Source organism: Vipera ursinii (assembly GCF_947247035.1).
Source record: "Vipera ursinii genome assembly, chromosome: 1".
Lineage (NCBI taxonomy): Eukaryota > Metazoa > Chordata > Lepidosauria > Squamata > Viperidae > Vipera > Vipera ursinii.
This window is the reverse complement of record NC_139512.1, coordinates 179987630-180002013: the sequence shown is the minus strand read 5'-3', so window position 1 is coordinate 180002013 and position 14384 is coordinate 179987630. Positions and strand designations below refer to the sequence as shown.

The following is a 14384-nucleotide window of genomic DNA, read 5'->3' as shown; positions in this document are numbered from 1 at the left end:
GGGTGTGTCCCATCACTGGAGGTTTTTAAAAAGAGACTGGACAGTTACTTGTCTGGAATGGTATAGGGTCTCCTCCTTGAGCCGGGGGTTGGACTAGAACACCTCCAAGGTCCCTTCCAACTCTGTTACTCTGTTCTGTGATCTAGGGTGAAAAACTCATAATAATTGCACTGCTAGCCTAGTTTCTACTCTGGATATGCTTTCTCAATTTCCTGTGAAGTATCTATGTTGTATGTGCATTATTTAGAATTTTGTTCATTAATTGATGTTTTTAATCTTTTCATCACAGGAGAAAATAATAGTTGTGAAGCAGTGACTTTTCAAAATGAAGGACAGGAGTCTTACAGTAATTTTACAGCAGTATCCAATGTTGATATGTTATCTAGATCAAGTCACAGTATCTCATCACAGGTATAATTATCACATTGTCTATTTTTTCAAAAAAATTATAAATGGGTAACTCTTTTAAACAGCTTCTATGGGGCAATGGCATTTTTCTGTAATGATGAATTTTAAGGCAATTTTTAGTTTTTAGGAGCTGAAGTTTACTATTTCACTTTAATGAATTTTAAATCATATCTCATGCTTCAACATACTTCTCAGAAGTAAAATATTATTAAATATAGGATGGATTTCTGAATGTATCTGCTCAGATCACTGTTAAAATTACATCACATTATCATTTAATAGCAAGACAAATTACAATTTGTTTTTGTTCCTAAGGCCTTTATAACAGAATATATAGAGTCTGATTCAGAAGCTGAATCTTGGCCTTGAATTATAAAAGCATTCTATAATCCTTTAAAAAGTGCCCTGAGCATTGTTCTGAGGCATCTTCCCAATGTCACAAAATGTTGAAAACTTTAGTATGGATATTTGTAATAACGCAAAAAACCTTAGTGTTCTTTTAGCCTCTTTTTTCTTTAAAACCAACCCAGCATAGTCTGCATGCCTGCTTTTCTCCATTTTTCTTTTTTTCATTTCCTGTCTATTTCTTTATCCCTTTCCAAGTTTTCTCTGCATGGTCTTTTGAAACTGTGTTTTTATTTTCCTAATCAAGCCTCTTCATAGCTCTCCCACCAATTCTTTATCAAGAAATGGAATTTTTAAAAAATTCTTTTTGTAGTGCTTTAGCCTTGCTATTTACCAGAGAAAAACTTTAGTCACCTGTTAGATAATATTTTATAGTATTACCTTTCTTACAATCTCTAGGGAAAAATAAAGATGCTGTAGCTAGAAGCCTTTGTTTTGCCCTGAAGGGATTTCAAGTTCAGTAAGATGCTCACTTAAGGCAGGGCTTTTCAACCTTTTCACCAATTGTACCACTTTTAGGATATGGCAATATTCGAGTACCACCTAGCAAGGTGTCAAAAATTTGATGACCCAAAAAAAAACCTGTTCAAAGTTGCAGTTGCACTGAAATGACTTATGACCATTTTTCACACTTATGACCATTGCAGCATGCCCAGGGTCATGTGATTTATATTTGGATGCTTGGCAACTGATTCATATTTGTGATGGTCACAGTGTCCCAGGGTCATGTGATCCCCTTTTGCAACCTTTTGACAAGCAAAGTCAATGGCCGGGCTGCTGGTGGCCAAGTGCTAAGGCGGGACTTCCTTCCCTTCCTCCCTCCCTCTTTCTCATTCCCATCTCCTTCTGAAGGAAGAATTTGAAACACCCCCCCCCCCATATTTTCCCTCTTCCATATATTCATTAAACAAGGAAAAGCCTCCAAAGACAGAAAAGACAAGCCATTGAGGGAACTCATTTAAAAAGGTGTATTCCCCTTTAAGAATTAGCTACTGACTAGAAAGGAAAGTTAAAGAGCTGGCACTTAAGGAAGAAAACAAAATGTAAATAAGTACTGGCTGCCAGCTAAGGCAGCCTCCTCAAGTGGCTCCATTCATAAGTAAAGGAATGCTACAGGCAAAATCCATTCAGGAGAAAAATACTTCAAAATCCCTTGCAGCAAAACTTACAGTTAACAATAGCAGAGCAATAGAAGCTAACACCAGCCATCAGCCAAATAGAAATTGCCAAACACTCCTTAAGACCACAAAGCCCACATTGCATAAATCCCAGAACTTCAAAGTCACAAAAGCACATAAGAATCCTTCCACTCTCTATCTCCCTTCCTCCCTCCTTCCCTTCTCCCTCCCTCCCTGCCTCACCTGCAGCTGATGCTGCCTTTCTTCATTGCTGCCTTACTTCATTCCTCATGGAGGGTGACCCCTCTCCTATTGCATTTCTTTCCTGTTTGCTGCTGCCAGCACAGGTGGCTGCCACAGCAGTTGAAGATCAGTTCATGGTCGGCCTGCTTGATCTCCTCTCCTCTCCCCCCACCCTCCTCCTCCTCCTTCTTTCCCTTCGGTTCAGCTAGAGCTGACTCCACCTCCTCCCAAGGCTGCTTCTTTTTTTCTCTCTCCCTCTCCCACCCAAAATGCCTCCTTTTATAGCCTCTCCTGTCTCTGCCCCCCTCCTCCTCCTTTCTCTTCCGGGTGAGCCAGAAGTGAGCCTGGGGCCTTTGCCTCTCTCCAGCTACCCTGCAGCTCTGGAGGACTCTCTCCTTGATGTGCTGGCTCATTCCCTCCCCCACTACACTTGGCTGGCCTGGGCCGCGTACCACCTACCACGTGCTAATGTACCACAGGTGGTACGTGTATCACCGGTTAAAAAGCCCTGACTTAAGGGACGTTTGGCAGGCTATGGGCATTATAGTGATTAGAAGTGATTATCTAAGCACTTAACTTTTATCTATTATCTAAACGAGTCCCCAATCCTCGAGCCACGGCCCACTACCAAGCCATGACCTATTCAAAACTGGGCCATGCAAGAGGTGGGCCAGTGTGCGCACAGAGCTCCACTTGCATGAGCAGCACCCCAAAATCTTCTTTCTTGTGCAAGTGGAGCTGTGTGCACCCACGCACCAGCTCATCACTCATGCAGCCTGGTTCCCCTCTCCCCCCCCCACCCCAGCTGGGCGGCCAAGCCATCTGCTCCCAATGCTCTGAAAGCGGAGTGGGACGAGCAGAGGCTGAGTGGGACGAGCGCACCCTGCTCAGCTTTGCTGACTCACCGATTCTGCCTGTGCAGGACACCCAATCTGCTTTTGGAAAGTTGGGCAGCCCTGGTGAGTCTAAAGGAGCACAAGACTGCTCACCCGAAAGCTTCTCTTCTCCATACCAAAAGCTTTTGCAAACGAACAAAAAGTTTCAGGGGAGCGATCTTGTGTGACTTCAGGCCTTCCGTCCCTTTGCAAAAGCTTTTGGCACAGAGAAGCCTGAAGAAGTGTGAAACCATGCCTCTAAAGCTTCTCTCTTGTGTGAGTTCAGCTGCTTGTGTGGGCACACGCCAACCCAACACTTGTGCAGCCCGGTTACCTTGTCTCTTCCCACCAGGCCACCAAGCCGCAAAGATTGGAGACCGCTGATCCAAGCAATCATAATCATATTTTTAAAAATGCTTTTGATTTTTATTATTTTGTGTAATTTCATTTTTAATGGTTTAAACTAGCTACAAGTTTAGTATCAGATTTATTGTCCTAATAATTACGATTTCAGCAATTCAACATTATTTCTCCACAATTTAATATTCGAAATAAGCATGACTTTATAATACCGACAAGAAACATTGCCAGCTTCAAAAGAAAATATTACGTAGAAAATTATTGTATTTATCTTGAGTTTGAAAGCTCAGTATTATTACTAGTACATGCACTGAAATTTATTTGGTTTTCATATAGCTTTGTAATGTCAAATAAAACAATTTTTAAACAGCTCAATTCAAGGCGGAGACTGAGAAGTGAGTGTTCCTATGACATAGATAATATTGTTATTCCTATGTCATTAATTGCACCATCAAAACTGGAGAAACTGCAGTATAAAGAAATTCTTACCCCAAGGTATTTGAAATTTTATTGAATTTTATATATAAATAAATTATATAAAACTTTGTTCTGATAGAAAGCATATTGTATATAATTGGCAATATTGTGGAAAGATCTAATCAACACTGCTCTTGGGATTTGTTCTTAATGCCTTCAATAATTATTGGGTCTGATTCTTGCTATAGATGTCTTATGTTGGTTAATAGAATATCACAACTTTCTATAAATGTAAATTTCTGTAAAAAATATATTACAGACTTTACCCCATGGATTAATAGCAGAGCTAATTCAGAAAAGTTGTAGGATTTGTACTGTTAAAAATATAAACTCATCCTGTTTATTGTTGATCAAGTCATACAATATTCAAATGAATGAACAGAGTTCAGTGCAATTAATGTATTTTCTGTGTATATAATATTGCAGTAGACAGAAAATATTAAGATACTATGAACATTCTTAAATGTTTAAAGTAAAATGTTTGTTTCAATGTTACTATATAAATCCAAAAATTGTTTGGCACTGTCATACTGCATATATTTATATGTTATATATGCTTGAAAATACAGTTGCATGTAAAAGTTTAGTCATTCCTTGTGAAATTTTTGACAAATCCCCAAGTGAACAGAAGCTGATACACTTCTATATAATTATGGCAAATGCAAAAATTTGAACATCCTTCAAGTTGATTCAGCTGTTGTCCTCCTTTTCTGTAAAGTTGTTAGTAGTATTAAGTTACTAATGGTGAATGAATCGGATCTATAATTGCCTAGGGGAAATAATTAAATATTTTCAACAATCATGGGCTTTTTAAAGCAGATTTATGAGCATTTAAAAATAGAAATAATTTACTTTTGAAAAGCCAGTGAGGGCTATAAAATATCTAAACACATACTTATTTCAACTGAAAGAAAGATTATTAAAAATGGAAATTAAGTGGAATGGAAAGATCCAGAAAACTGAGGAAAAGCTGTGCTATTCAGACTTGCTAAACTGCATCTGTATAGATCCCAAATATCCTCCTGAAAAGGTGAACCAACACAGGAATACTTGGTTACAAGTCCATTGTATAACATTACTTTTCCAACAGTGGTCCACAGTTATCAGAAGGAAATCTTTTAGTTTCAATAGTCATAACCTTAGTACATATTTATAAGCTTGAAACGTTTTGGAACAAGATACTTTGGATTAATGAAACCAAAATTTAATTGATTGGTTACAACTACATAATATATCTGGAAGAGAAAGGATGAAGCATTTGTAATAAACAAAAAACAAGCCACACCTGTTCATTTAGTGGTTTATTAAACATACAATTTCACCAGAAATGCCTAAACCTTTTCATACAACTGTAGATATTTCCCCACTTTTCAGCCCTTATATCAGTGAATTGTGATGACTACATTTAAGCAGCTGTCAGAAGCAACCAGTGTGTCTCTGCTTTCAGACATTCACAACTTTTGTTTGTCATTACTGACGTTCATTGCAAGTCAGTGAAACAGTATCTAGTCTATCAGGACATTGCTACCTTAGCTATCTTAGAAAGAGGAAAGAAAATGAACCAATTACAAAGGTAACTCTTTGGTTAATATAGATTTTTGATGGAAATATACCAAGAAAGTATAAAACACAGATAAGAAATATTTGTTTAAAACGGGAATATATTTCCCATTTGTACAGGCCATTAATAAATTTGTAGCCATGTAGTACAAAGAATCACATAAAAGCAGATACTATCTTCACTCAAAAGCAAGGTTACTTTTAATTTAAGATAATTTAAGATAGATAAACAAAAGATTACCAAAAAAAAGTTATTGGCCTCCCTTAGCCATAATCTTACTGAATATGGGTTGACCCTCCAATTTTAAAATTACATTGGAACACATGATCTTATGTTCAAATAAACACAGTACATCGATGCATTTGCACAAATGATTTCATAAGATAAATCTTAATTTAAATTATGTCAAAGTCAAACATTAACTATGAGAAAATTCAATTATGTAATTGAATCGGCAGGTTTGTTTGCAGTTTTTAGAGTAGAAATTATTTTTCATAATGAATTAGATTTTTGAATTTTATATAAACAATTTTCAAAGAAGAATCTCTTTTATTAACAGCTGGAGAATAATTAGCCTAAAACCTTCAGAAAAACTGCATGAGGATGAAGAGAAGGTAAGGTCTATTTATGTTCAACTGTTGTTTTGCAGTGAGGAATTTTGTATTTCTACTCACAGATAAATTATTATATATCAGATTGTGAAAGCATTGAAAGGAAACCGTGTTAGTAGGAGCAAAGCATTCTTGAAATCTGTAAGTATATATATCCTCTGGGAAGTTTAGGTGGCTGCTTCAGTTAACATACAATACTGGAACCACAAGTGAAATGAAGCAGCTATATATGCACAACTGCATATTCAGAGACCTGGGAACAGTCTTTGAAGCTACCACAAAAGTCTTTCAAAGGATATAATTACTTTCACATTTCAAGGAATAATGTTTCCCTCATGCTACTACCCATTGTACAACTTACTGTATAGGTAAAGTAAAATAAATTTTATAATAAAAATATTATTATAAAATGTATAATAAAATTATAAATACTTTGAGTATTTTTTATCTAAAACTATAGAGGAGAATCAGTTTGGTGTTGTAATTAAGGCATCAGGCTAGAAACTGGGAGAGCATGAGTTCTAGTGCTACCTTAACACAGAGCCAACTGGGTTACTTTGGGTCAGACCTCCTCCCTCAGCTCTAGGAAAAAAGGCAGTGGCAAAATACTTCCAAAAATACTGCCAGAAGAAATGCAGGGACTTGCAGGAGTCAGCATGATTTGAAGGTACACAAACAAACACACATGGCAGTGTAATTATTCTTGTTCTGGGACAGATTGCAAAAGAATATTTTGAGAGTTTTTACTAAAATGGGATCAATTGATAGCATTGGATTGGACAGGTGTTCACAAATCTATTGACCAGGGTCAACTGTGGCTGGCAAGAACTTACTTGATTTTCAGTAGTCCATATTGTTGTTTGCTTGTTTAATGATATTTTTAGCCTGTCCAAATTGTGAAGGACAGTGAACAATTATGTGTATAAATCAACTACACAATAAAAAGGCCAAATATCAGCATGCCTAGATTTCCTACGATGACTGCCCATAATCAGAAAGGCCCAAATGCATACAGGTAATCGTCGAATTACAACCACAACTGTGACCAGAATTTCCATTGCTATGCAAGGCAGTTGTTAAGTCACTTGCACCTGGGGTCCCATATACTGTGATGAAGTGCGTAGTGAGAAGATGAGAGTTCCATCACCACGGCATTCTTGTTCACCCTCAAGAGCTGGGCAGAGGCCCAGCCTTGATTTCTGCTTATCTTATGAGCAGGAGCTTAGACCCCAGAAAGATCCTTAAATCATAAACCCTTCTTTTACTGAGTTTAGGGCACTTTTGTTTGTATCATGTTTCATTTAAATATTGAATAGCATAGGAGTAATACCTGAGCTCATGGTATTAGAGTCCTCCCTCCCCCAATCACCATATGGAACCTCCATAATACCTCCAACTCTCCACTCTTGCCATCAGTCCAGAAGGATATTATGGTCATGGCACTGGCTGCCATCAAATTAATAGGTGAGGAGGGCAAACTTCCCATCTCCGTGGAAGAGAAACAGTAACATTTTATTATTTTTATTTTGCCACCTTATCAAAGTAAGAGGAAAAGCTCCAGTCCATTTAGGTCTTTAAAAACAAAAATGGAACAAGCTAGGTATGTATTCATTCATGTAAACTGGTGGAGTATCTGAAAAGAGAGGCTATGGTGGTGTATGGGGAGAAAGATAAGACAAAATGTGTATTGCTCACTCTTGTATTTTGGCCCAGATTCCCACTAATGCTCAATGCTCAGTATATTTTGGAATGCTGAATCCATAACAATGTTTTGTGAGAAAACTGTTCTCATTCATTAAGTAAGATTTACAATATAAGTATTCTAATACCTAGGCAGAAGATCTGTCTGATGATGTCTATGCTACACGCCATTCAAAATATGAAGACAAAGAAAAAGCACGGTGGTCACTGTGGGAAAAGTGTCGATGTCCTAGAAGGAATAGGCAGGTTGAAATTAAAAGATGGAATTACATTTTTGTTTATTGCTTGTAGTTTCAAATTCTTCAGCCAGGTTTCTCTTACAAAATTAGTTACGTTATGGGAGTTATCTAAACCTTACTTTACTATTATTCAAATGAAAATTTACTATTGCAAATATAATGCTTGTTGTCAGCATTTGCACCTAATTCTTACACAGACAAGATGCTTGACATAATACTGTGTAGCTGTACATGAACAAAGAAGTATGTCTTGATTTTCTTGCATAGTTACAAAACCTTCACTTATGCAAATGTATTCAAAATTTTCATTTTGTTAGTGGCATCTGAAAACAAATATTAAAAATGGGTTTTTAAAATCCACAGAACTGTAGTTCATTCTCAATTGACTTATTTTTCTACAACATGCTTCCATTTTGTATAGCAAAATATTTTTTTTTAATTAGGAACTGGGGTTTGAAGGAATTTAAGTGAGAAAATAACCCAAGAGCTGTTTCAAAAAGAAAAAGTGCAACATTCATACAACCAATGCAGTCCTGTTATTATAAAACTAAGTAGTTCTTTGCTTCCTGAAAATAAAGTTATATGATGAGATAGCATTATGTGGAAATTTAAAATTTTAATATATAAACACAAAGCACAATAAAATACACTAAGAAAAACTCAGAAATTCTCAGTGAGCTAATGCTAGCAACCAAGCAGGATTAGCTGAAACTGAGCCATACTGAAGGGAAAGGGCAAGCCGCCTATTAAATGTAAGTTCTGGAACATTACAGGCTCACCAATATGTGTGAATAAGCTTTAACAATGATTAATAGGCTGATTATTTGTTCAAGTGATTAATGGATTGGCCATCCGTGCTTCCTCAAAAGGTTGATATTCTTGGGCAGAGCTCCATGTCAGAATCTAAGAACTGTGAAGGATTTTTAAAACAAACAAACAAACAAAAAAAAACAAATCTCCCCACTCAGCATGCATGTTTTTGGGTGTGATTTCCCCATTTGTAAATGGAAAGTAGTTTTGGCACGATCAAGGGATCAAAGCAATACCAGACATTTCTCTAAAGTTAAAGGCACAATTTTGCCAAATGTTTTGACTGGGTTGTGTGAATGCACAGATAAACCCATCTTCTATGAGTTCTATATGTAATATTTGTATGAATGAATGAATGGCTATCTTATTTAAGTGCTAGAGGAAACAAGTCCACAAATGAATAATTTATCTGTCCATCTCTTGACATCTAGTAAGTAATATTTGGTAAAAGTAAAAGACTGTAATTAAATTGCAGTTTTGCCAGTGTCAGACAGGGAGACTGTCAGGAAGGCTCAAAGAAAGAAAGATGTGATCACAACCATGACCTGGATGACAAAGAATCTCCATAGCCATTCCTTGTTGGTCAGTTGGTAAAACAGTTTTGTAGAGCACAGAGGGAATATTCACATCCCTCTTGGGATTTCATGATAAAAGTAGACCTTGCTTTTAAAAAACAAACAAACACAGGTTTTATTGGTTTTGTAATTTTACATCCAAATATTTATGAAGCAATGTGGTGATTGGGTAGTCAAAAATCCAATAACAGAATCTTTTTGTACATAGCTCAGGTTACATCAACAAAAATTCCATCTCCAATTCTGTTACAATATCATAATCAAATTAATACATTTCTAGTTGTGACACAATGAATTAAAGCAATTATCAATATATTTTCACTTATACTTTTCCATGTCCTTTTCTAAAATTGTAATTTCAATACAGTGCTCCAAATTAGCCTATTTTCGGGTAGCCCACATTTCCCCTATTTCATCATATAGTTATTATATCTGAAATACATACATTGTTCATTTAGTTGCATTCTTATTTTATTTCACAAATATATTCTGTATCATTTTAGTAGTTCATCTATTATTAAAAAGGTGTCTTTTGTTGTATCATTCCAAGTTCTGTAATATAATTCAAAATTAAGTTCTAGTAGCTAATTTTCATTTCCCTTAGAAATCTAGATCCTAAATATAAAATCAGTTTATATCTTTTAAAGATTCCCCTTAGCCCATTAAAAGAAATTTTAAGCTCTTATCATTACAAATCTCAGCAGAAAGGAAAAAAACCCACTTTTAAAATCTGACTCTAGCTTCCTTTTTGTGCCAAACAGGCTTCCATATATCAGTGCCTTTAGATTCTCAAGTGTCTCTCCCTTCATTCCTACACATGTTGTTTGAATCTAGGGAGACCATCCAGTTGTCAATTTTTCAAAGAGAGTGACCCGTTTATAGTAACTGAATTGTTGCTCTAATAGATCAAATCTTCATGTTTGGTGTAGTACAGTTGTCATTAGTTCAGTCTGGTCGTCTTCTTCCAGTCCCATCTGGCTTAGGTAAGAGGTCATGTCCAGTATTATAGTTATTGTTTGGTTGGCTAGATTCTTAATATACTGTATTTGAAGGCCTTTGGCATCCTCCATCTTAGTGTTGCTTTCTTCGGCTTCTGTTGTTTTTTGAATTGTAGATTTTATAGTGGAAATCGAGATTTGGACATCAAGGCTTTCAGTAGATTGTAGTTGTTCTTTAAAGTCCCCTATTTTGATGTTAATTTCCTCCTCTTCTGTTGGTTTTTGGATTGTCAATTCATCATTTGGAATCAGAGCTTCATTTGGTAAGTTTAAGCTGTCACTTTTATCTTTCAGTCTGGCTTTCATTTGCTTAGTCATTGCCAGGATTGTTTCAAGTATAAGTTTATAATCAAGTTGTGGATAATATTCCTCCATTTCTTTGGTGTTTACAGATAGGTCTTTAGTGGAGGCTATTTTTTATAAAAGTCAGTAAATGTCCACCTCCACTATTCCTAAAGGTTGTTTTTCAGTGCCAGGTGTTCCTAATTCTTATCTTTAAAGATAATGTCAAGGACAAATCTGAGTTATAGCCAAATCTCACAATAAAGAGAATGTTTACTTGCTATACCAGGTTTTGCCACAGGATGTCCTCAATAACATATAAAATCTTTTTGCAGACTCATATAAAGCTTTTATCCAGTTTATCCGGGGTTTTTTCCCTTCTTCCACAGCTTAAAAAGTAAATAGGGTAGTAGGTCCCCGTAGAAGTAAGAACTTTTTAATAGCCCAAAAATTCCAAAAGTACATGTAAGGTTGTTTAATTATTTAGCTTAGTTATTTCCATTTCTTTTAAGGCTTTGAAGTTTTAGGTCCCCAAGTATACAGTCGCCGCCCTTCCAAGAGAGGGGTAGAAAATTTTCAGAAGAATCCCACAGGAAAATAATTAGGGAAGTAAGAAAGGTAAGATCTCACCCAAATCTTCCACATTGCTTTGTTGTGCTTGATGGTGATTTTGGCTTTCAGCAGGGAATGGCTTAATGATCAGCCATGTTGATGGCCAATTTTTTCTTCATCGGGCCAGAGGAGCAGCTCCAAATCAAACGGAGGGCTGCCACCCTTCCGCGATCAATTGGAGGGCCTCCTCACAGTCGTTGCCCCTCCAGGGCGACTTTTGACCCTTTTCAAGGTCCTCCAATGAAGAAAAAATGGACTGCGGGGGAGAGCATTCTTCTCGCCCATCCGCCAGCGCCGCATGCGCAAACCGGAAGCCCAAAGTAGACCTCCCTTAATGACTGCCTTGTTTACTGACCATTTGAAGTTACAACAGCATTGAAATAATAATTTTATGGACAGTCCTCGCATTTACACCATTGCAGTGTCCCCACAATCACAATTGCCATTTGGGTGCTTTGCAACCTGCACACATTTGCAACTGTTGCAGTGTCCACAATCATATGATTCATAGCGTACTTACATGTTTCACAGCCAGCTTTTGCCAAGCAGAGTCAGTGGAAAAGCCACAAGTAAAATTGCAAGTCGTTCACAATGAGTTAATGGGTTAAACATTCTTTTTATACTACTGTATAAACATATATTTAGGGTTGGTCACCCTGCAGTGAAAACATAATAAAAGCACCTGTCCTGAGCATGGACAAAAACATCACCTAGGAATCCATTGCCTTCAAGAATAGACTGGACAACCATTTGGCAGGATGTACAAGGTGTCCTGCCTTGAGCAGGGTGTAGGAGTAGAAGATCTCCAAGGTCCCTGCCCACTCTATGATTCTGTTTCTTGTATAGTCACTGGTATTATGCATTTCCAACTGAGAATGATTTCTGAAGGTCATTGTAGATATTTTGGAAAATGCAAATAGCTACAAATGTCTTTCTTTCCAAAAGAGGCAATTGCAAAGAGTGAGGAAAATATAGAAGATGGAATAGTTTGTATGTGATGAACAAGGAGATGCAACTTTAGACTTGAATTTCTCTAGTTAGCCACGCAAGGCATACAACCTTGGCCTGGTAGGAATTCAAAAGAGTTCTTACAATAGGCAAGATATTTGAACCCTATAGGTGAGCCTCTGTAGTTTAACCTGAAGGCCAGGTAACCTGAACAAATGAAGAATATCATGAACATAATCCAAAAGGTGGAAAAATTAGTAGCCACCTGTCTGAAATCCATATATGTATTTCATATATGTGTATACACACACACACATACACACACACACGAGTAACAGAACTGTTGTATATGTTGTAAAAGCTCTTGGTATAGTGTAAAAGCTGAAATATTGTCATATCACCATTAACTGCAACAAAGAAGTATAGCCATTCCTTGTTTAGTGGCTACCTCATTTTGCAACCATTCACAAATACAACAGTAATTTTAAAAGGTCATTTTCCAACCAACGTCCATACATGTGCACATATGTATGCTAAGACACTGGTAATTATGAGACAACAATCTTTGTAGCATCTCTCTCACACACAATCACACAAACACGTTCACTTAGCAACCGTTTCTCTTCTGTTTTAAGAAACAAATTGCTTAATGGAAACCAATGGATATGAATCTAATGAAGGAGAATATTTGTAGCTCAGGGTACTCTTGAACTTGCTTGTTTTCTTGCAGACATTTCATTACCCTAACTAGGTAACATCATCAGCGCTACTCCTTCTTTGCTATCGGTTTATATTCTGGTGTCTTGACTGTGTGGATGGGGGAGGTCTTAGGGATCCTTTGGTTGGGCTGTTTATTAATGGCTCTTTGCCATTTTCTTGATTGGGGTACTTGAATATGAATATGTTCCTGTTAAAGTGAAATATTCTAAAGGGCCTTCATATAGAATCTCCTGGGCATAATGAATAGAATAGGAATAGGAATAATAGAAACAGGAACAGAACAGAACCTTGGAGGTCTTCTTGTCCAGCCCCCTGCTCAAACAGGTGAACCTATACTATCTCAGACAAGTGACTGTCCAGTCTCTTAAAAACCTCCAGTGATGGAGTGCCTATGATTTCTGAAGGGAAACTGATTAATTGTCCTCACTGTCAGGAGGTTTTTCCTTAATTCCAGGTTGCTTCTTTCTTTCAAATTGTGTCATCTAAAATAAGGCTCGTCTTCTCTCATTTCCATAGAACTGTTTAGAATAAAATCCTTAACAGCATAGTATGAGAGAGGACTGATGCATCTTTTTGGTCAAGTTCTAAATGTTTAGTTCACAGTATAGAAGTTGTAGAGTAATGATGGATGAGTCCCAAAGGAAATTTGGCAGTGAACTCAATAATATAATCATGGTAAACCACAGGTAGTCCTCAATTTATGACCACAATTGAGCCTAAATTTTCCATTGCTAAGCCAGACAATTGTCAAGTGAGTTTTGCCCCATTTTATGATCTTTTGCCACAGTTGTTAATGGAATCACTGCAGTCATTAAGTGAATCACAGTTTTTAAGTGAATACAGCTTCCTCCCCCTATTGCATTTGCTTGTCAGAACCTGTCTGGGAAGGTTACAAATGGTAATCACATGATCCAGGACAGTGTAAGCGTCATAAATACGGTTGCCAAGCATCCAAATTTTGAACCCCTCACCATGGGGAAGCTACAATAGTTGTAAATATGAAAAACAGTCATAAGTCCCTTTTTTCACCGCTATTATAACTTGGAATGGTCACAAAGTGAATACAGGTAGTCCTTGACTTAAAACCACAATATGTTGCTAAATGAGACATTTGTTAAGTTAGTTTTGCCACAAATGTTAAGTGAATCACTGTTAAGTTACTAACATGGCTGTTAAGTGAATCTGGCTTCCCCATTGACTTTGCTTATCAGAAGGTCACAAAAGGACCCCTGGACACTGCAACTATCATAAATATGCCAAGCATCTGACTTTCGATCACGTGACCATGGGGATGTCACAATGGTTGTGTGAAAAACTGTCAGTACCATTGTAACTTTGAATGGTCACTAAACAAACTTTTATAAATCATGGGCTACCTGTAGTAAAACGTTATGTTAACAGAAATTGAGATGCTGACTACAAGCGAAGTCCAGAGAGTTTG

General features: G+C 37.0%; 1 protein-coding gene across 4 annotated transcripts in view; it reads left to right on the top strand.

The window, feature by feature from the left end:
• KANSL1L (KAT8 regulatory NSL complex subunit 1 like) overlaps positions 1-14384 on the top strand; it is a 70062-nt gene that overhangs the window by 45655 nt on the left and 10023 nt on the right. For all 4 annotated transcript variants that reach the window (XR_014491422.1, XM_083354451.1, XM_083354452.1 and 1 more), the window contains 4 exons: positions 290-411; positions 3780-3904; positions 6007-6061; positions 7892-8001. Coding sequence is in view for 3 of the 4 variants with exons in the window: in XM_083354451.1 (XP_083210577.1) it covers positions 290-411; positions 3780-3904; positions 6007-6061; positions 7892-8001 (412 nt within the window). In the remaining variant the exon portion in view is untranslated. The remainder of the gene's footprint in view (positions 1-289; positions 412-3779; positions 3905-6006; positions 6062-7891; positions 8002-14384) is intronic.